This window comes from Schistocerca nitens, chromosome 1 (assembly GCF_023898315.1).
Source record: "Schistocerca nitens isolate TAMUIC-IGC-003100 chromosome 1, iqSchNite1.1, whole genome shotgun sequence".
Taxonomy (NCBI): domain Eukaryota; kingdom Metazoa; phylum Arthropoda; class Insecta; order Orthoptera; family Acrididae; genus Schistocerca; species Schistocerca nitens.
The window spans coordinates 776,105,451-776,130,195 of record NC_064614.1 but is presented as its reverse complement, the minus strand read 5'-3'; the positions used below and the strand labels follow the sequence as shown (position 1 = coordinate 776,130,195).

Here is a 24,745-nt window from a genome sequence, read left to right as displayed (position 1 = left end):
GTTGTCATCGAAGAGCTTGTTGGGTGGTGTGACAAATCGCTGCAATAAGCCCCCTCGTAGTATTGCCACGTGACATGCGTCTAGAATTTGTGGTTCACAACGGCAATCGTGGAAATTGTCTCCCGAGTTTCGGCACCAAATTCTTATGTTGTGAATCACTGTAGAGCAGCGATTAGCAGTCTAACAACACTTTATTTCATAGTCACAGAACGTACAATACAACATATCAAAGATACACTGTCCTAAGAGTAAACAAACAGTCTCTCACGTGCCCAAAGTACATCACTCTGTGACACAATAATAGTTGCTCTCTCATATGGTGGAATTGTTATATTTTACATTTCTGAATATTTACACCAGTATTTATGCAAAATATGGTACACTTTAAAGCTTTTCATTTCAACTATAAATTGCTGTATTTTCTTTGTTATTGACTGAATGCTTTGATGAAGGATTGTTAAATCTGCATGAATTGCAGTATTACTTGCATTTATGACTTCTTTCTGAAATTCTGATGCCTAATGAGAAAGTATTTTGCTGTGATGGAATCTTACCTTTCGTGAGCTAATTGGAGAAGTTTCTCCACATTTAGGGACATTTTTAAATAGGGGCACATATTTTCTTGATTGACTCTGAAAAACCGTAGTCCTGCTACAGGTGTTGGACTGCCAGGTGTAGAAGTATGAAACCAGAATTACCCTACAGATGGTGCTAGTCAGCAGTGTAGGGCCCATAAGACTGCGACTGCAGCACCATCTGCTTCCTGTAATATCTGACAGCAAATGTCAACACACAGTAAACCAAGTTCCATATGTTGGTGTCTGTTTCAAACTCGTAAACATACCAAGTTTTGTGCCTAACAACTCTGATTTGTGCACAGCATTGGTTTCGTGTTATCATTTGAAGAAAACTGCTGCAGAATCACACTGAATGCTTGTCAGAGCTTTTGGTGAACATGCTCATGGGAAAACACAGTGTTTTGAATGGTTCAAAAAATTCAAAAGTGGTGGTTTTGACGTGAGAAATGACAAGCGCGGGAAACCACCACAAAAGATCAAAGACAATGAATTGCAGGCCTTATTGGATGAAGATAATATTCAGACTGAACGGGAACTTGTAGAACAATTGAATGTCATGCAGAAAGCCGTTTCTCTTTGGGGTTGAAAGCTGTGGGAAAGGTGCAGAAAGTGGGAGAATGGTTTCCACATGAACAGAATGAAAGGTACTAAGCAAATCGAAAGAAATGCTAGGGTATGTGGCTTATTCTCCAGACTTGGCTCCATCCGATTATCATCTGTTTGCATCACTGGGCCACACTATTGCTGAACAATGCTTCAATTGATATGAAAATGTACAAAAATGGCTCGCTGATTGGTTCGCTTCAAAAGAAGAACTGTTTTTTGGCATGGTGTTCATAGCTTGCAGGAGAGATGGGAGAAATGTATAAATAGCAATGGAGATTATTTTGAATAAAACATTGTTTATCAGTTTCAAACAACAGACATGTAATTATTCAACCAAATTCTGTTTTCATACTTCTACACCTGGTATATGTGGACTGAGAAAAAAGAAGAATTATACAGTATACATCTTTTTGGAGAATTGATGCTGTTGAGTTGATGGTAAAATTAAACTGCAATAAGAAATGAACTAAAACATCAATTTAAGTTCCTCTTTTCATTCTTAAGCTCGATAGGGGTTCTCAGAGTGTGCTTTTGGACTGTTGGGTAACACATGGCTCAATATTTGAATGTGCACCACTAAGTGTGTGACAGATGAAAAGTGTTTGCTTGACTAGTATTTGAAGGAGAATTTTTGTTGTATATAAATTTTTAGGAAAGAGGGAGAGGAGTAGGGGAGGGGTGGGCGGTGGGATGGAGGGTGTGTGTGTGTGTGTGTGTGTGTGTGTGTGTGTGTGTGTGTGTGTGTTGACAGCTTACTTCTGATACTGGATGTAGCTGTGCAGATGTACATGTGAACCCTACAAGCATTATTAATTTGCCAAGACATTCATTACTTGTTTGTCTTTAAATGAGACAAATAATTAACATTAATAATTGTTTCTCTTTCTGTGGCCAGTGGTCTTTTAATGGGGTGTGTGTTACACTAGGAATCATGTTTATTATTGTATGCATTTTTGTTACAACTGGTTTTACATACCAAAAATCAGGCAGATAGACCAAAGTACTTTTTGCATCAATAATTGTAGACGAGTAGAAGTACATAGGAAAGAGGCAAGAGTGAGGGAGAAAGTGGTAGTCTCGGACAAAAAAGATACTGTAGGTATGGATTATATTCTCATTACATTGGGTATATAATAATCTTAAATTATATAGCAATCTTATCCAAAATGTTTTTAGCAGTCATATGAAACCTGGAAGTTGTTTGAAAATTTCGCATTGAAAGTTACGGATTCAACAGATATGTGCATTTTATTTAGGTGATGGTAGATGTACTAGTAATACAAAGACATTGACATATAATCTCCTCATCATTAGCATGGGAAAAAAGGTTCACTGTAAAGACAGGTGCAAAACAACGAGGCCATTCTGCAGTCTAATAAAACTTCAAACGATCATGTTGAGGTATTGTGATGTGGTTGCTCAACAATGCAGTTATTACTTCTCTTAATGAAATATTATTGTTTAATCTGACTCATTCAGAGTCTCTTTCTCATTATTTTGCACAATCAAACAGAATCATACAAAAATAAGACCTAATTGTGTAACCGTTATTTGAATATCTAGTAAAAGAAATGACTATAGCCTGATTAAAATTATTTGTTTGTTGACATCTTGCCGCTATAGTGTTGCCATATCAGTTACCGGCTACAGTTTGATTATAGATGACACACAAACATGGCAGGTCACTTCATAAGTGTTGTTACTTTAAGTGTAATGCACAGCATTGTTGGAAGTAGCCACTGTAAGGTATGATGGGAACACGAGATGCTCTTTTGATAACTGATTTCAAGACTGAACTTCGTCATACTTTATTTTTGGTAGCCCTGAATTTAAACTCGTGTCCTAACTTTACCACAACCACATGATATGCTATCTGAGTAAATGGTGGACAACAATCTGCAGCAGATCTACACGAGATGCTGCATTACCAACTGATGATGAGCAGTCCTGGTTGCATACAATAGGCAACACTAGCAAATAAAAAAGTGAATATGACGATGAAATGATGTGGTGAAGTATTACAAATAAAAACATTACATTTAAACTGACATATTGAATAAAAATAATAATCAAAGTTGTTTTGGTAAGCTTTAGAAATAAAAACTTTCAAAGCAAGTGATGAGATTTGAATCCATGACCTTCTATATTACAGGAATATATCTTAACCACTGAGCTACACCACTGCCCTATGTTACATTGCTATGTTTTTGTCTTTTCAGAACCAGTATCAGTGATGATTTGCTGTCTTCAGAAAGTTTGGTGTCACTTACAAAGCATATTTGATGTAGGCCAGTCTCTGTGATTGTAATAATAATAATAATAATAATAATAATAATTATTATTATTATTATTATATTGTGATGCTGTATCTTGTGTGAAAGTATCCAGCAGTATTTGATTAGTACTGTATATGGAGGGTATGTAGTTTGTTAGCATCATTGTGTGTTTCCATTATGTCTGATGAAATGCGAAATAAAGGGCGGGCCCATGAATTGGGCTCAAGAATTCCGAACACACCAAGAAAGAAAGCGGGACAAGAAATTGGAAGTGTGCTGACAAATTGCTGTGGCAGTTTGGCAATGATAAACAGTTTAGCCGTGATGTGGATGATACGATTAAACTGGCTCAAACTAGTGAATTGTCAACCCACAAGTTATTTTTATCAGACTATAATATTAAAATGTGAATTATCAATCACTTATAAATCTAAATGAACCGGTCGTTGAAAGTTTCTTTCTAGTAATTTAGACCGATAATCAAACATGACACAAAATCTTGAAGCCCTAACCACATTCATATTTTCAAATAGAATCAGAATCAGAACTTTATTGTCTCATAACATACATGTCAAATCACTGATTTATTGTACAGGAGACTCATCAAGCTTACAACTATAATAGGATGTACATGGAATACAACATTTACTAGAACTATTACTTTTGTCCTGCTCAAATGGTCAGATCATCACTAAAAAATTCATCAGTAGCGTCATAGCATTTTTGTACCAGAGTGCTATATAATTTTCCTTTTCTGAATCAGTTTCAATCTTTGGAAAATTTGTCTATTTTAACTTCTTGTATATTTTTATTCCCATATATTGTGGGGTCTGCACATAAAGATTAAGTCTATGTGTAGGAAGCATGAAACTTCTTTGTTTGTAGTTTCATATCCACGATGGAAGTTATTTGGAGCAAACAATTCTGGATTATTATTTGCGAAAAGAATAATTTCATATAAATATAGTGAGGGAACACTTACTATATTTATGTCTCTTAATAGTGGCTGACAAGATTGTCTTGGCTTTGGACTACATGTGTTCATTATAATTTTTTTCTGTAAAGTTGATATTTTTGTCAGATCACTTGCATTTCCCCAAATGACAATGCCATATCTCACTATTTCCTCAAAGTAGCTATGGTAGACTATCTTTTTCATGTCTATGCAGTGACATTGGTTGAGATTGACATAGCAAATACCAGGCTGTTCATTTTATTTTTTAAATAGTCTATACTTGAGGACCATGACAGATTTCTGTCCAGCTGCATTCCTAAGAATTTAACACATTCTGTTTTGTTTGGTTCCCAGCATAATTTGAATATCATTTATTTTTGACTGTTTTGTCTTAAACTGTGTAAGCTGTGTTTCTGGAATACTTAGTTTTAGGTCATTTAGATGGAACCACACATCCAGATTTTTGGGAGTCTTTGGAATTTTCGGAAATTTCTTCTGCATTTTTATTTTCTATCAATACTGATGTGTCATCAGCGCATAAAACTGATTGATGATTTATATTTATGGATAAGTCATGTATGTAAAAGAGAACTGTATTTGGGCCTAGAATTGATCCTTGTGGTACCTCTTATGAGACAGTTCTCCATTTCAAGGAACATTTTCCTTTGTCTGGTGTTATGACTATCCTTTGCTGCCTCTTTCTCAAATATGGCTTACACCACTGTAAGGCACTGCCTATAGCTCCATACTTTTGTATTTTATGTAATAATAGTGTTTCACACAGTTGAACACTTAAGATAAGTTACAGAAGATTACTGCAGCTTTTTGTGATTTATCTAAGGTGGAATTAACTTTATTTGTGCATTCAGTAATTGTATAGATTGTACTTTTGCATTTTTGAGTTTACATTAAATTTGTTACAAAAATTTTGAATCTGGATTGCAACAATCATTTCAAATAGTTTAGAAAACACGGGAAGAAGGGAAGTTGGATGGTAGTTTCCCATATCTTCTTGAGAGTCTTTTTAAAATAACGATTTCACTTCTGCATATTTTAGAACATCAGGAAAGTAGCCTTCTTCAAGCGATTTATTAATTATTTCAGACAGTGGGTGTGCGATTATATTTGAAGCTACTTTGATTAACTAGAGGGCAACTCTAATGACAGGTTCACAGCTGCCGTCTTCTCAGATAAAAAATGAAGGTAACTTAAAACTTGGAAGACAGAACTTAATACACTGAAAGTACAACAAGTGATTAGTCTTCTGGTGGAGGGTGTATCTGTGTGTCATCAGGGTACGTCCAATTTCAGCTCTCTTAGGACAACTTGATGCAACTGGATTGGAAGAATGCCAGCTCATCAATAAGGAATGTTACTGGGGTGAACTCTGTTGTGCTTATCGTACAGTTCTGGGGTGTAGCTGGCAAGGAGCTGTTAGCTGTGTTACGAAAGAGATGGAGCTTATTTAGCATACTTTTTGTGACTGTGCATGGTACTAAACATGCATGTCAGATACTATTAATTTTTTGTATTACTTGTGAATTCTGGCAGTGGCTAATGGCTCTGGATGACTTAGCTGTAGTTGTCATACAAAATGTGACAACACAATTGCATACCATCTTCACACAGTAATATTAGTTCTTGTAAGTAGAGAACAGGCACTTGAAATCATAAGCAGCTTACACTGAAGAAGATTAAATATGGCATCCAATTAGGTACCGAGCTCTCATTTCCTGAATTTTTTGTACAGAGCTAAAATTTTATGCTGCTCATTGCTTTGATTCACATGATTATTTATTTAAGCATATTTTATATTTATCATGTTGGAGGTATTTCATTTTACTTTCGTCTATGTTGATGCTACTGTGATCTGATTTTGATATTTAAATTTTGAATGTGCTTTGAAGTCAGATGGTGGATACATATCTTTTGTCGCAGGTCTTGAATGTAACATTTGGTTACCTAGAGCTACTCAAGAGAAAGGGTGCTTCATTCAGTATTTATGAGGAACTTAAGGCTTCCGAGGACATGGATTTTCGATATGCAGGAGAAGTCAATGCATCTGAATATGTTGAACGTCTTGTTGAAGCAATGCATTATTACCCACCTGAGGATTACCTGACAGGCAGTGAGCTCTACTTTGAATACGATCCAAAGGTCTGTGTATATGTCCAGTTACCTTGTGCAATATGTGATTATAAATGAGAATTTTGTTTTACTTACGTTCTGTATTACATGTTTATGTTTGGTTTGTTTAATCATAATTGAGGCTCATGCTTTAAATACAAAGGTACAAGTTATTAAAACTTCTTACTGTGAAACATGCACACAGTCTCTCTGTCTCGTCCTTTCCCCAACTGTAAGCCCAACTAAAAATGAATTTGCGCTAGATGGAATAGGAAGATATGGGAAGACAAGGTGTAATGAAGAGGATATGGATAGAGTAGGAATTAGAGAGACCTCCCTCATTTGCATATTGCACATATGAATGGAGGGAGGAGGTGGGGTCAAGTAGAGAAAACTAAACAGAGGCCATTAAGAAAACAATGTTGAGGATGCAAGGTGATAACATATAAGTTATCCAAAGAATGTTGTAGGATGAGAATATAGAAGTAGCAAATTTAAATAAAGTGAATGAAAGGAAAGAGTGTGAAGCATAAGGGATCTGTTTCTGAATGAATTATGGAAAGTAATGCATGTCTTAGAAGACTTTTGCAACATCTTCAGCATGTTGAGAGAGAAATTGCTTATCTTTGCGCGTGCACACACACACACACACACACACACACACACACACACACACACACACACACACACACATATATATATATATATATATATATATATATATATATATATATATATATATATATATAATCACTGTGTGTAAAGACTGTAAGGAAGGGACTTTGATATTTAATGGGTGGTAATGATCAAAGTGCATATATTCGTGGTGGCTGATTATACAGGGGGGAGAAAAATTGTGTCACGAAATTTTAACCCTGGATAGCCGATGTCAGTAGGAACCAAAATTACTAATTTTTAAACTATGAAAACTTGGCACCATACGCTCCGATTGGCTGTGGGGATTGCGCTGTTGCCGTTCGTCGGTTGACAGGCAGCACTATGGTTCCAGAATGAGATTTTCACTCTGCAGCGGAGTGTGCGCTGATATGAAACTTCCTGGCAGATTAAAACTGTGTGTCGGACCGAGACTTGAACTCGGGGCCTTTGCCTTTCGCGGGCAAGTGCTCTACCATCTGAGCTACCGAAGCACGACTCACGCCCAGTCCTCACAGTAGAGGTACTGGCAGAAGTAAAGCTGTGAGGTCGGGGCGTGAGTCGTGCTTGGGTAGCTCAGTTGGTAGAGCACTTGCCCGCGAAAGGCAAAGGTCCCGAGTTCAAGTCTCGGTCCGGCACACAGTTTTAATCTGCCAGGAAGTTTCAGCACTATGGTTGTCGGTACCCTCATACAAACGTCCCTCGACCTGCCACTGCCCCAATGTGTTGAATAGGTCTTGCTGTTTGTCTCCACCTCACATCAGAAGCGTTCACATGTAAGCTTCGCTTTGGAGCATACAAACGTCATCTGCGATTTAGTCATACAGTAAGCATGGCGTCACAGTATTCGTTTAAAGAACAATGAGATATGGTTTTTGTCTATGGGCTAGCTGACAGTAATGCACATGAAGCTCGACGGTTGTGTGAGGGACAATACCCAAAAGACGCCACCCAAAACCGCAAACGTTTACAGCAATTCACCGGTGACCTGGCAAAACATGCTCATTAGCGGGATATCTTGGTGATACTGGAAGACTTCGAGTGCAACGGGATGCTGCATTTGAAGATACTGTTCCCTAGTGCTTCAAGGAAGCACGTACGACAAGTACTCAAGCGATTGCACACGACATGGGGGTCACTCATCGGTTAGTCTGGGAGGTTTTGAGGGATGATGGCCAGCATCCATTTAGTTCTCATCCTGTCCAAGACCTAAATCCTGTGGCGGACTATGAACACAGGGTAGGGTTTTGCCAGTGGTTTCTGAAATGTGTTGCACGAGATCCTGACTTCCCCACCATTGTGTTGTTTACCCATGAGTGCATCTTCCATCAGGATGGCCTTTACAATGGTCAAAACGTTCATTACTGGGCAAGGGGAAGTCCTCCCATCACAAACATCCACGGACACCAGGAACGATTTTCGCTCAACATTTGTGCAGGCACTGTGGATGACCATCTGATTGGGCCGGTCCGTCTACCTCCTTGACTTACAGGTGCAAATTACTTTCACGTTTTGCAAGAAACTCTACCCGGCCTGCTGGAAGATGTTCCCCTGAACATATGGCTACGCATGTGGTTGCAGCATGATGGGGCACCCTCACATAACAGTCGTGCTGTGCGCAGATATTTGAATGAACTCTTCGACAGCTGGGTTATTAGCAGAGGTGCTCATAGGTCATGGCCCAGCGATTGCCAGACCTCATGCCATCAGACTTTTTCCTTCCAGGTTCTAATTCACCCGCCAGGATGTAAACCACGTAGAAACAAAGGGGAATTAATGGATCGCATTCAGCATGCAACCAATCACATCAGGGCAATGCCAAGAATCTTTGAAAGAGTTCAGCAAAACACCGTTCAACGTTTCAGAGCTTGTGCCGCATCAGAGGGTTGCCATTTCAAGCACCTGATTTAAGTACACAATGTCCTAGCTACAGAAAAAGCCCTTTTCATGGCCAACACTATTTGTAAATGACTTTCTGTGTGCAAACTATCAGCTGTTGACGGGTTTGTTCCTGGTACTTCTTATCACAAAACTACAATGGATGTGTCGGGATGCCAGCAGGTTTGCACCCAGAGTGGAAGGCTGGTGCACTACCACCGAGCCTGTGGGTCACCTTGTATACATCGCAGCCTCTGGCAGGCAAAGCATTCTCGTTCATAAGTTGTCCAGAGCATCCGGCAACAGGGCAATCCTGCGGCCAATTGGAGCATGTAGGGCCAAGTTTCTGTACTTTAAAAATTGTGTCATCGACCTACACATTAGTAATTTTGGTTCCTACTGGCATCAGCTATCCAGGGTTAAAATTTCATCACACAAATTTTCTCCACGCTGTATATGAATTTATTAAACAGACGGAGGACAGTGTCCAGGAAGGCAGCTAATTGACCTGAAGTGAAGTGATTAGAGAGAAGGTATTGAGGTTCTGGTGCAATAAACAGGCTGTCTTAGCTGTAATATTCTAAAGATATTGTCACTGATTCTGTTAACCAGATGAGATGTGTAGGATAGTTAGGAAGACTTCTTCATACATCACACCAACATAATGAATTTGTCATGTTGACCTAGCATATAATGAATTTGATATCTTGACCTGATATGAAGTAGACTTTCAAATGGAATTAAGTTACAGTCAAATGTTAGATGTGCAGCCAGTGGTTTGAGAATGAATGCACTGTTTCAAAACTTGTCACTATTAAACTCTGACAGGAAAGTAAATAAATAATAAAAACAGAGTGATAGCTTGAAAGCTAGTATCATATCTTGGCTGTTGCACATGCAACAGCTTAAGCAACTGGCATGTTGTTGGCTTTTTTCATTTTCATTTATTGTAATTGTTGTACCTTTCCTAATTCACAGTCATTTCTCTTAGTATTGATATTTTAACATATAAATAGCTACACGCACAGCAAACTGTAGTTGTTAAATTAGATACTCAAAAACTACAGTTTACAAAGATGATTAATGTAATTTCTTATTGTTGCATTTCAAAATTTAATTAACTTTTCAATATCAGAACAAGGATGTTTGGTTTCCAGGAAGCGTATTTACTTGACAGTGAAAACCATGATTATAAATTCTCAAAGGAAAAATCTGTAAAGTTAATCCACATTTTTCTGTGTTTTAATTTTAGGCAATAGAAGACTGTATAAGGCTGATGAGCCCAGATACAGTTAATGTACTAATACTGACAACAGATAGCTCAATTAATTTTGATAAAGAAGAACCGTGGTTTAAAGCACGATATCGTTGTGATGGTGAGTGTATCATTGTAGAAAATTTTAGTGTCTCTACAATTCCGTATGGGAAAGTTGTGATATACAAGAGTTTTATGCTGATTGATGTTATCATATTACTAGAGCTATATGGGCTTATTATTTCTGCAGCATGTAGCCACAGCCGTTTTTGTTTAACCATAGAGGAACCAGCTATCACAATTCTGTGGTCTAGTGTATGAACCTGTTAACCCAAAGAATTTTACTTCCGAAATATTTAATAAAATGAAAACTGGTAATATTTTGCTGCTGCTGCTCTGCTGTTTTTTGATAGTACTTTGCTCCTCCATCCAGACTAATTTTTGATGTTGTTCAGATATCAATTGACACAGATTCCACAGTTCCTTCAATTAAGCTACACTGATTAGTAGGTGGTATTGGTGGAGAATGGTTAGACATGTTCTAAGTATATTACCTTTCTTGGCATTATGCCATTTCTGGATTGTGTGAATATGCAATTCAGTATTTTCCTGAATATGCAGTGCCGCATTTTCCTGATAAGTGGTGGATAATCATGATGCTTGGAGACTTTTGTATTCTCATAGTGTTGTTATCAGTGTCTTTCTTCCTAAATATTAGATAGTTCTTCATATTTTCATCTGACATTAACTCAACCTGGGCCATCTGTTTTAATGAAAAGGCTGTTTCTTTTTACATGTTTCTACTAATTTTTGCCAACCTTCTGGTGTATATACAGCAGGTATTTTTGTTTTCTTTTTTTCTGCAACACAAAAGTCACAGTTACAAGATAAGAATGTATGCCCAGGTATTTTCCATTGTATGAAGCATATCCATACATGAACAACAAAGTACCAAAAGGATGCCAAATTCACATTTTTGTTTAGGCTTCCACATGAATCTGACAAAGTGATTACTGTAAGTGTTTGGCTTCTTTTGGTCCTTCTCATTGTTTGAGGTATGTATGTAAATGTGACTGTACTTCCTGTGATCCCCATCCGGCAATATGCTCGGATCACATATGCCCGTGGGATTCTTCTTTAGAGTTGTGGACTGAAAAGATTTTGTGTCCACAATTTCCTGGCGTAAAATGTGATACTTGTGAGAATGCGTAGAGTTGTAGGCTTTGCTGTGTATCAAAAGTTGTTGTGAGAAGTGTTTCACTTTCAGCAGCTTCCTCAAAATCATTTTTCATTTGCATTTGGGCTTTTTCAGCTTTTTGAAGGTGCAGCCTTTCTTTACTCTGAGGATGGTCCTTTTCTCTGTTTCTTCCTAGAGACATTTATACCAAGTCACACAGTTTACAAGTGTCTCAACTGAGCTTGCTGAAATGTAAATTAAATTCTGTTCTGAATATGCATGTGAAGAAGGTGGATGTTCTTGGTTCTTGTGCATTACCAGTGGTTTCTTGCACAAGAGAAGGCTTAGCTACAAATACACACAACCACTAGTGGCCTCTGGGGGTGAGACTGAAAACTGATACAACTCAATTATTTAGCAAATGATGACAGATGGCGTTAGCAGTCACTCAGTTGCATTAACTCAGTTTTTTGATGTGGGTCACAAGGTTTATACACTGGCCACAGAATTGTATTCTTATTCAAAGGATGTTAACTTATGATTGATTTTAAATTAATTTTCTTTTTGGTCCTTTAAAAAGTTCCAACATTTTGTCCTTTTTTAAAATTTAAGCAGATCCATTTGGTTTTTGCTACTGAGTAATTTAGTATGAGCTTGGTATTAAAATTTATTCAAACTTTATGAATGGCAATTTTTAAACGTCAATTCATTTTTAAGAAAACTTTCTGTCGAAACTTAATTTCTTTGTTGTATTTATGTCCAGCAACGGAATTGAAAGTTAACTATTGATATTTTGTACTATGATGAATGAATGATTAACTGATTGCTTACTAATTCTGTTCAAGATATTCCAACTGAGTGGATAGAAAACTGGAAGAACCAGGAACCACACACAAGTTTTGACCTACCAGAACCCAACATGTTTCTGCCAACAGACTTTGAGATTGTGGAACATAACGACCCAGTTCCAGGTGCTCCAGTACGCATACGAGCAGATGACTGGACAGAGGTGTGGTACAGACCGGATGACAAGTTCAATAAGCCTCTCACATACATATATTGCAGTGTTTCTTCACCTATGGCATCAATCTCAGCTTGCAAGTTAGTACTCATCAACAATACGTAATCATTTTTTGTGGCAGAATTATTTAACTGTCTGAACCCTGAACATGTGTGAACAAAGAATATTTAGTCATTAATTGCTGAAGAAAGGCCCCCCTCCAGACTTCTCCATACATTACAGTCTTCAGTCAAATGCATACTGGCTAAAAACAGTCATTATGCCTAGCCTGGTGAAAATGGGCTTACAGTGGTCCAGTCTTTTGCTAGAGGATATGATCCTGATGGCTTTTTTTTGGTTGCAATAACAACATGCATTTATTGTTTACCCTGCTTCCTTATCCACTTTTTTTCTCATCTCTCTTAGTTATTCTCATCATTCAACTCTCCATTGGTTGCTAAACAGTGCTGAGAACCTGCGTGTTATTTGCTTTAAGACTCTATTCTTGCTGCCATTAAGTCAGAACTGGTAAGGCTCTGTGGTGTAAATGTTTTTTTGACAGATTAGTAATTTAGTTTTGACAACCCTATTTATTTACCAAAAACTTTCAGGCCCATTTGTACTCTTTTGATAATTTGGTTTGCTGTCCAAAGAGTTGTTGTCTTCTACTGCCCTCAATACAGAAAACTCATAAACTGATTATGCAGTTTTCTCTTCAATATGTTTGTTATACAGTGAATCGTAACATTTACATTTTTTACTTTATTTATTACTTTATTACCATATCTTCGTCGTTTGCCAGCCATGGCTGGACAGACTGCGTCACAAATACAATGTTTATCAACTAACATTTATACAACACCATATACAAAATTTATATTACAAATAAAAGAAAATATTTATGCAGTGCACAAAAACACATAGAACATAGAGAAAATAAATATAACTAAAACAGGAAAGTAGAACTTCATAGCAGCAAATGAAAGTACCATAAAGCAAAATGTTTACAAAACCATGTAGATCACACACATAAAGTTTCGTTTTGGCAAAATATGTACTTTAAGTAAAACACAAAATTAAATGTGCAGTTAACCGAGAACATAAAAAGATTGAATTAAGGCAAAATTATAAATGAAACATAACAATATTTATTATTTTGTTCATTCATTAGAACCACTGTTGATAAACTCTTCCAAGGAATATAGTGGATGTTGTTTCAAGTCCTGAGCAATTTTTTTCCAAAATAATTCAGGTGGCAGGGATTTCACTTCTGGAGGCAGTTGATTGTACATTTTTAGGGCGACTGTTGGAAACCTGTCTTGTGTGCTTGATAGGTGACAACTTGGCACTTCGATGTTCTTCTTGCACAGCGAGTGTCATGATTATGTATTTCTTGTCTTATGCTAAAATTCCTTTGATTTTCTTTTATATAAATGAGGCAGAAAAAAACATACTGGCTAAAAACAGTCATTATGCCTAGCCTGGTGAAAATGGGCTTACAGTGGTCCAGTCTTTTGCTAGAGGATATGATCCTGATGGCTTTTTTTTGTAATAGCAACACATCTTTGCAGCCTGAGGAGTGTCCCCACAACAATAATCCATAGCTAATGTGGCTGTGGAAGACTGCATGGTAGACTATTGTGAGAAACTGGTCAATTATCACCCTCTTCAGCTTCCTCAGGAGGAAAGTTTGGTGCATACATATGCAGTGTGATCATTCATGGAGAGTTTGCTGTCAATCTTGAAGCCCAGTAGTCTGACAGTCTCCATGTTTTCTTGCTCTTCAATGTTGGTTAGACTGCATATCAAATGTTGGGTTTCTTCTTCATTGATCGTCATTTTATTTATGATGAACCATTCTTTTATTTCTTCAAACATTGAATTTGATGCACCAAGAGCTTCTGCAGCTGTGTGTCCTTTGGCAATAAGGGTAGTGTCATCTGCAAACTGCAACATTTGTCTATTACAGGTCGTATCATTGACATATATGAGGAATAGGAGAGGTCCTAAGACTGATACTTGGAACACTTCATGTTCCAGTTCTTGTTCAAGAGAAGTTGCTCCGTGCACTGATACTACGTGCTTTCGGTTTTCCAAATAAGATTGGAGTGTTGATAGAACAACACCTCCAACACCATAGCATCTTAACTTGGCTATTAGTGTTGTGTGTGAGATGCAGTCAAAGGCTTTGCTGAGTTCACAGAGTGTCAGTGCCACACTCTCTCTCTCTTCAAAACTCTGTCGAATTGTTTTTAATAAGTCCAGTGTGGCTGTCACTGTTGATCTCCCTTTGCGGAATCTGTGCTGTGTGTTTTTGAATAAGTTGTTTTCCTCAAAGTAATTCAGTATTTGGCAGTGCATCACAGACTCAGTAACTTTGGCTAGTACTGACACCACTGATATTGGTCTGAAGCTGGACACCTTGCATGGATCCCCCTTCTTATATATTGGTACTGTGCATGCCAGTTTAAGGAAGTCTGGGAAGACACCAGAAGATAGACATTTGTTTATTACTATGGCTAGTGGCTGAGCTAATTCTGCAATTATTTTCTTTAGCAGTGTGCAGGACATGCCATAGATGTCTGCACTTTCTGAGTGTTTGTAGGAGTTCACAATTTTTATCGTGTTTTCAGGGTGTACTTCCTTCCAGTTTTTAATACTGCAACTGTCTGCATTTCTTATGTTTGCAGTCGGATCTAGGTCAGAGTGTGTAATTTCGCTCACTGTCTTTTCCACTATTCTGACAAAATATTCATTGAAGTCATCAGGGCTACATGAATTTAAGCAGGAGGTTCTTTCTGTTCTCATTTACAAGATTCCAGGCAGCTTTACAAGGATTTTGGGCTTCTTTAATGTATGTATCATTATATTTGTTTTTTGCATCCTCTACTGCCTTCCTATAAGCTTTTTGGCTTTTAGGTAGTTGTGGTGATGTAATTCTTTAGCTGGAATGTCTAAAGCTGATTTCATTCGGTCCTTGCACATTGTTACAATACACTTCAATTTATTGAGCTCGGGTGTGTTCCATTGTTTCACATTGATAACTTTCTGCCTGCCTTGTGATTTGTCCACAGGATTCTTCAATGGTCTTACCGGAAACATGTCATCATATATTGCTTTTAAGGTTTGGAACAGACATAAGAAAGAATCACTGCCTATGAACTCTGCAATTTTCTGCTGCCAGTTTACACAAGACAGAGCTGCTTTGAGATCATTTAGTCTCTCTTCTTTAACAAATCTTCTTTTGAATGTGTAGTTTGAATGCCATTTGCTTATCTGCAGTTTGCTCCTCATACTGGTTTCCATTACTAGCGCACAGTGATCTGCTATCATAGGTTCAGCAACACTGAATTTATAATCCCAGATGTTGAGTTGGTGATTATGGTATCCAGGCATGCACCACCCCTTGATGGGAGATTATTTGCAATAAACAACCCATAACTGGTAATTAATCTCATAAAGACCCTTTCTCTGGCATCTCCATCACCTACATGTATGTTGGAATCCCCACACAGTGCGATTTTTGACTTTAGGCGTGTTAGGTAACACAAACAGTTCTCCATATGTCCAATAAAGTTACCATCTGGTGAATGGTACACAGCAACAACAACTAAATCAATATTTGTTTATAAAAGTGCAGCTAATTCAAGATCAAAATCCACAAAAAACTGCTTAAATCAATTTCCTTGATGCTGTGATCTCTGTTGGCATACTCAGAGACCCTACTGCCGGTTGCATTTCTCTGAAACCAAGCACTGGCCATGTCTAAGTATTCAACAGATTTATAGAAATCACCTTCTGCTTCAGCTAGCCAGTTCTTCGAAACCAAGCACTGGCCATGTCTGAGTATTCAACAGATTTATAGAAATCACCTTCTGCTTCAGCTAGCCAGTGTTCACAAATACATAAAACACATGGTTTAATTTCTTCTATAAAAAATGATAGGAGATCCATTTTGGTTCTTATGCACTGCACATTTACACTTGCAATGATTATAGGCGTATTGTTTTCAGTACTAGCAACATTCTTGTACAGTGATCCTTGATCCTTGTTTTTAACTTCATAATCTATTTTATTGGCATAATGGTTGGTCTCCGGAACAAAAAACGCTTAATTACAACATTTTAGATGAAAGTCTACACCAATCTTAAAACTCCTATTTACACCTTAGATTCCAATTTTTCTACGTGAAAGTTGCTATGACCTGGTAGGATTTTCTTCAAAAAGTTAATTAGGTTTTCTGCTGTCATTCCACTTTTCACCTTTCCTAAATGAAACCATGCTCTCTTTTCCCCATAGGACTTATGGTGGAAAATGTGGGAAATAACTTTTTAAGCAGTAAAAGTTATGTATAGGATCCCCTCTTGCATTATCATAGTTTAAGTATGATAATATGTATATAATAGGCATCAAAATACTCATCTGGGACTTGTTTATTATCCAGTCAAGATTGTTTCTATTTTGAACTATGCTTAGTTGCTGACTCAATTTGAACTGGTGTGGGAAGTAAAAATATGTGACTTAATTTCATTCATCATAATCAATGTATTTGGAAAGACTGCACTTGTGTATTCATTATTTAAATAAAGAAACACTATACCTGCTAAACGTTTTTCATCCTTAGCATGATGATTTCTGAGAATGTTTTCTCATTGTCAAGCACAAATATTTACATAAGTATTTCGTGTGATGTTTGCATATGTCTCACTCTGTGTGTCTTGCACTGTAGTCATCTTTTTGAGGCTATAAGGTAGTGTGCCTCCTCCCTTATGCAGAAAACCACACTCACACTAATCACCACTCACATTGACTGTATGTGAAATATCACAAAAAAATATTTATGTTAAAATTTGCATTTCACAATGAGAATAAATTCTTCAAATACATTTTTCTAAGCATGTAAAAATACGTAACTGACGCAATGTATCCTTACTTAAATCAGTAACATTTGAACAATTCATAGAGTGTGAAGGTCTTAACTAAACTACAGGAATCCAACCAACGAAACACCCCAAATAAGCATTGGAGGTGTTATGACAATCACAGTGCTCATGAAGTTGTGCATGCACAGTAGAGATAGTTTGAAAACTGTTGTGATTGGCCATTGTTTGAGCAAAAGTAGTTACTTCCATCAGCCACCATGCCAAGTAGAGCTTGGCAATAACAGGGGATAATGTATGAATTGTTCTGACATTTACTGATTGAAATCTGTTGACTAGTGTGCCCTGGTGTCAAGCAACTTAACTGTGTAACTTGTGTAAACACTACTTGAAGGCCAACACCATGCCAGTGTCATTTTATGTCAGTTACATCAGTTATTTCCCCTGAACATTGTTCCATAAAGCTAAATGATGGGAAAATTATAAATAACACAAAATTGGATGTGAATTAACATTGTGAATGTAGGAAATTTATGGAAGTGATAAAAAGTGTCATAAATGGTGGGAAAACATTAATTCGAGAATGTAAAAGTGGGGTTATACTATATATGACAAGTAAAAACTGTGTTATACACTGAGATTTGAATCTTGATCCCTGTTTTTCACAGCAGTGCACTACTAATTACGCCCGGCCCTTCCAGCTCAAATGCCTGTTTGTTGGCAGCTGGGCCCGTGCTGGCAGTGATGAGCAGGGTTGAGCAAGCAGGTGATGCATGGGCAGTCGGACAGCTGGACTATAGGCTGTGTGATTGTGTGTTCTGTTGACAGGGGTGGATTGAATGTGTGCAATGGGGCCACATGGTGGGTAGCTTGTACTTTCTGCAGGTGAGATGACAGGCATTTGTGGGTGCCAGTGGCCATTGGGGCAGTAGTGGAACAGTACGAACTAAGCCTTTCAAGCATGCTTCAGTCTTTTCTCTGCATCCTGGGATCAACTGCATGGAGCTCACAATGATGATGTTAAACTGGAGAGAGCTCTGGGCATCTTTATTGGCCAAAGACCTGCTACACATTGGATTTAATGTGTGTGTGTGAATGAAGTGTGATATCTAATTGGGTGTTGTGTGGTTCCTTGGATTCAGTGTGAATGAGTTACATTTGATATCTACATGGGTTTTGTGTGATTCCAGCTGGCTCTACATGATTTTCATAAAATTGACAGCCAGCAGGCTGATTTCAGAGAAGGCATCAGCTAGGGAGCTGATATTTGTTACCGTTGCTCCTGAGGACATTGTTTGACAGCAGTGATACCATCTTCTTTGCTTCTTTGTGACACTGGCTCCTGCCCTTTCCAAACTCTGAAGAGTCTGTCTTATGGTGGTGCTGTGACACCGACACCTCTCAAAGAAAGGACATAGCAAGGAGCTCTGTCTTCTCAACAGCCTCAAGATTGTTGCTGAGAATGAATTCTTTTACTTTCTGATAAGTGTACACTCCATTCTTTGAGAAGTGAAAACAGTTTTAATAATCAAACATAATTCCTGGAGAAAGCTATCCAAGAATAGTTGAATGAAATGAACTGACATAATACTCTTAATGGAATCGGATTAAGTTACCCAAATTCTGGCCTTAAATTTGAATACCTTGCTTTCACGGATGATCTAAAATTTAGAGGACAGGATTACACATTTCTTTTGAAAATAAAGAGTAAATGAACATAGATGCAAAAGATCCATCATGGACAGTGAAGACTTGTAGGATGACACCAGGTGAACACAGAAGTTCAAGTAACTAGGCGAGATTTTAAACCCAAGTGCCAGTGAGAGGCAGCAGTTGCAGAAATCACCAGATAGATGGAGACAGTACTCATACTCTGCCAGGACACTTGCTAATCCAGATCCCTGTGTTATTGTGATAAATTGACATGCTACAGTAACTTAGCTAAAGCTGAATATTTGTATTCTGCAGTGACAATTACCAGAAAAGGACTCTCAGAAATAAATAAAAGGAAAGTAAACTTGTAAAGAAAATCCTGGGTCTCTAAAAGAAACAGCAGATGAGTTTACATAACTATCATTTAAGATCAAACATAGAGTTACGTGAAAAGTTTGTAAGATCTCAACAACAATGAATAAAGAAGGCTAAAAATAACAGGAAATCTTGCTAATAAGGAATTGATTTAGCAATAGAACAGAAATGCACATATCTCATTGGTTAAAGAAGTACATCAGGATCTAGGGAAGTGTGCAATCAGTAAAGAAGATGCAGGAAACAGAGAGGGGGTTTAGAGCAAAAACCACTGGAAGTGATAGACCTAGCTGACTTCTTTCCCCGTCGTTCCCTAATCTGATGAGACCGCAACAGAGTTTTCTCAGAAGAAGAGTGAACAAGATTTATTTAGAAAATGTAAGAATATTGGAAGAGAGAAGAACTCGAGAAGTGAAGGTAATTATATGATTGTAGCCCATATGTGGCTAAAATGATGAAATGAAATAAAAATGTAAATCTAATGCAATCAATGCTGCATATACTCAATAGAGAGCAAAAGACTCAGTAATCATTAGGAGTGATTTAAAATGGAATGACCATATAAAATTAATCATCGGTAAAGCAGATGCCAGACTGAGATTAATTGGAAGAATCCTAAGGAAATGCAGTCCGAAAACAAAGGAAGTAGGTTACAGTACACTTGTTCGCCCACTGCTTGAATACTGCTCACTGGTGTGGGATCTGTACCAGATAGGAGAGATAGAAGAGACAGAGAAGATCCAACAGAGAGCAGTGCGCTTCGTTACAGGATCATTTAGTAATCGCAAAAGCGTTACAGAGATGATAGATAAACTCCAGTAGAAGACTCTGCAAGAGAGACACTCAGTAGCTCGGTACGGCCTTTTGTTGAAGTTTCGAGAACATACCTTCACCGAGGAGTCAAGCTGTGTATTGCTCCCTCCTATGTATATCTCGCGAAGAGACAATGAGGATAAAATCAGAGAGATTAGAGCCCACTCAGAGGCATACCGACAATCTTTCTTTCCATGAACAATACAAGACTGGAATGGAAGAGAGAACCGATAGAGGTACTCAAGGTACCCTCCACCACACACCGTCAGGTGGCTTGCGGAGTATGGATGTAGACGTAGGTGTAGAATTTCATCTCTTTTTGTTGATAGTTGTACATTATGTCAGCACAACTGAAGAAACATGTCATATTTTGTCTTGTTCATTTACTTAGTTTTTTTAATACAATTTTCTTCAACCTCGTCATGTACTGCCAAAGATATATTTGAGCAATTTTGATTAATTCAGCATATTTTCCCTTGCTCCTTGTTTTTTGCTTGAACTCTTGTATTTCCTTAATGACCTACAGTATATTATGCTGTTTGCCTTATTAATTATATTAAATAGTTGTCCTTTTTATCTTTGCCTGTGTAGTATCTGTTTTAGAAGATACTGAACTTGTTGCTTAGTTTGAGCTGGTATGTGCCCTGAATATTAAATACATTTTCATAATCTGTATTCCTTATTTCCTGTCTCGTGTTTATTTGTTTTTCTGTTTATATCTACTTTTACTTTGGATCTTAATAGTTCCTGATAACTTGAAATTTTGAAGAGATCGAGTACTGTCACATCCTGTACAATTTCTTCATTGTTCAATAAACTATGTTCTGCTTCAGTTTCAATTCCAGTTGGTCATTTGCCGATTACTTGGAGATGTATTTAATTTACATTGGAGCAGTGAGAAGTTAGAACAATTTATTGAGAAGTAATTGTGTGGTTCTTGAAATTTATGTATTTTATTTACCCTTGTGTCAATGGCATTGCCACAGTGGTAACACTAGTTCCTGTCAGATCACCAAACTTAAGCACTGTTGGGCTGGGCTAGCACTTGGATGGGTGACCATCCAGTCTGCCGAACGCTGTTGGCAAGTGGGGTGCACTCAGCCCTTGTAAGGCAAACTGAGCAGTTACTTGATTAAGAAGTAGAGGCTCAGGTCTCGTAAACTGGCATATGGCCGGGAGAGTGGTTTGCTGACCACATGCCCTCCATATCCACACCCAGTGATGCCTGTGGGCTGAGGGTGACACGGCGGCTGGTTGGTACTGTGGGGCCTTCATGGCCTATTCAGGTGCAGTTTAGTTTAGTTTTTTATCACACCTGTACATCAGGGTGAATAAATTACAGTGATCGGTTACTTCACTATTTGTATAGCATCAATTTGTGATACTGGAAAAAATTGCAAATCATTTCTTACACTTTCCATTAGAACTATTAAATTTTCACAAAGATAGAAAATAATTGCAACCCAACGAGTGTTATTTCTGTAGAACTTTGAAGGAAAAGTGTGAAGTATGGACAGTTGTATGACAAAAGACATTCATTCATAATAAAGAGGAAAAATTGGACAGTGACTGTCGTACACTTTTGTACCATTCTGTGCATGGTACAAAGAATGAAGTGCAATGTGTATGGGAACATAACTATTTCGTATTAAAACTATCTCCATCTGTGGATCACAGTATTGTACTGTAGTGACCATTTATGGGGATATTAATGTGAGTCTGAGTGGTGTATTGCAGCTGCGCTGACAGCTGGTGAGCACGGGATGTTGTCACAGTAATAACTCTATGAGGCTGATGAAATGTTATGAGGCAAGCTAGCTTATTGAAACAGCAAACTCAGCAGCACTGCAAAGACTAATGCAGCAAGGGGCAGGGCACATTTCCACCCGTATAATGACAGTGGTGTTTTAGGATATGTGACTGATAGTGGTGCATATGCACAAGTGCACCACTACCAACGATAAGTACTAGAAATTTTTGTAATGGAATTATTCTTAGTCTTGCAGCTCTACCTGGACCATAGGGCTGTACCAGATGAGGCACATGGATTTGCTTGCCAGTAGATGTCACTGATTCAAGGGTATGGCACACCAACAGCTCTATGCACTAAGTCCCTCCCCATGCTTAGCTCCACGTTGCAGCAGACCTCACCAGGTTATCTCCAGCAGCGTAGCTGATTCTTCTTTAGGAAGCAGTGAGTTGCACCCCGTGCTCATTAGACATCGTCCACCATCACCAAATCGGTATCTCAGTGTGATGGGCAACCACTGCCGTGATGCACAGCTGGGCATCCCTCAGGGTCATAACAAATAAGTCATCATCGAGTATATGATGGTGGTGCAGGGGCTGCATGGATGGCTTACATAATGAGGCCACCAGTGCTCAGTTGAGCTACTGTGTCAGCATCATTGAGCATGCAGTCAGCCAGCCTAGCAGAATTCACCTGTCAGGTGGGCACTGATGTGGTGTATCAAGCAGTGCATATACGGCAATAAAGAACTTGTTACATTTGCCGCTGCCTTTCTGTGGAGCCTCATAGGCTCCCACATTGCCTCCGCCACCCACTTTGTACCATCCTGGCTCATAGTTGCCCCATCCTGCACTGGGCACTATAAAGGGTGAGTCAAAAAGTACTGAACAACATTGGAATGTAACAGAAATTTATTGAGCTAATTTCCAGAATCTGTAGATGTGTCATTTTTTAGCAAACAGACCTTAAGTTTGAGTCACGTAGTGCCTCAGTATCCCATTTCGCCACCAGGAGTGCTAAAATAGTGCACAGTTAAAATGGCCACTTTCATTGCTGCAAAGCTTGCTCGCTGAGTGTTTTGGTTTCAGGAAATGAACTTTGCAACAACTGTTTGGGGTAAATTTCACACTGAATACGATAAAGAATGTCCAAGCAGGCCTATAATTAATTCTTGGCACAAGAACTTTGTTGAGATTGGTTGTTCACTCTGACATGATAAATCACCAGGTTGCTTGCATATTGGTGATTATGTCGAACAGGTCAGGGAGAGCTTTGCTTGCAGGCCACAAACATCAACGTCATGTGCGATTTGTGAGACTGGCATTCCACAAAAGACTGTTGTCAATAACTGCATAGACATTTATGCATCAAACCATACAGATTCAGAATGGCACAGCACATTAGTGATGCAGATAAGGTTTCTTTTGGGGAATACTGTGCAGAAATGTTGCATCGGATAGAAGACAATGAGACATTCTTGAACACAATAATCTTCAGCAGAGTGTCGATATTTCATGTCAGTGGCAGGGTGAACACCCACAACTGCAGAATATGGGTCAGCAAGAATACACATGCAACACTGGAAAATGTTCGTGACATGCTCCTAGCCCCTAGCAATTTGAAAGTGTACAGCACTTCCTTCTTCACGGGGAAAACTGTCATTGTTATTATGAATCTGGATATGCTTGAAAACTTTATAATTCCACAGATTGGTGAAGATGACTGGGATGGGATGGTTTACTATCAGCAAGACGGTGCACTATCTCATTTCCTCATGGAAGTTCGAGGTTTTCTCGATAATCATTTCCTGGGTTGGTGGATTGGCCATGAAGGGCGCTGGATTTCCGTCTTTGGGGTTTCATTAAAGACCTTGTATGTGTTCCTCCCCTACCAAACTATTTAGCTGACCTGAAAAAATGGAACAGCATGGCATCTGGACCATGACCTACGGTGTCAGCAGGTGCACTGAGAGATGAACCATTTGGTTATGTTTTGAAGGGAGTAATAGACATGGAAGCGAGACATGACTCTCATTGTGACTAGAAGGTTACCTTGTTTAGGTAGCAATAGCCAACTGGCTTATCTGAATGTCAGGGTAGTCACTGAGAGCAGTATTCGGTGTGTGTAGGGTGGACGCAATGTAATGTGCTTGGACCTACTGTGCCGTGCATGTAGTCAGTCCATCTAACCTCCATAAATGTCTTTCATATGGTAATTTTGCAGGTTTGCCCAGTATATGGCATACGGATTAATTAGTGAAGTTCTTTTGGAGTTGTAATTTATTTTTGTATTGTAGCGTGTAATGGAGAATTAGTGTTGCAATAGCAAAGTCAGAGAAACGAGGTTTGTTTGAGCCAGAAGTACACGGATATTGTTAGAAAAGGTAGTGCAACTGACAGCAGAAAATACACAGGTACATGAACAGTTGACAGCTGGGGATGAAAGGTTGGCATTGCCTCAGGTACCACAGCATGAGGTGGATCTGCTGCCACAGGATTGATTGCTCCTTTTCTGGGAAATCATCTGGGAGTTTTCCGTCATTCTTAGATGTCATTAATACATTGGCAGAGATGCGTGGTTGGACTGATTGTCAGTTGTTGCAAACACCAAAATTGCGACTATTAGGAGAAGGGAAAAACATAAGTAAGGTTTATGGAGACATTAAAGAATTCAACAGATTTTGAACAGTAGGAGAAAAGGCTTCTGCAAAGAAAAGAAAGGAAAACAGAACGGTATGAGGTATTTTCATGAGCAGTTGAGCATTGTTA

At 38.4% G+C, this 24,745-nt stretch overlaps 1 protein-coding gene across 2 annotated transcripts in view; it reads left to right on the top strand.

Annotated features, from left to right (window-relative positions):
- LOC126261662 (nardilysin-like) overlaps window positions 1–24,745 on the top strand; it is a 392,468-nt gene that overhangs the window by 161,084 nt on the left and 206,639 nt on the right. For both annotated transcript variants that reach the window (XM_049958559.1, XM_049958560.1), the window contains exons 10-12: window positions 6,354–6,572; window positions 10,327–10,450; window positions 12,352–12,607. In XM_049958559.1, coding sequence (XP_049814516.1) covers window positions 6,354–6,572; window positions 10,327–10,450; window positions 12,352–12,607 — 599 coding nt within the window. The remainder of the gene's footprint in view (window positions 1–6,353; window positions 6,573–10,326; window positions 10,451–12,351; window positions 12,608–24,745) is intronic.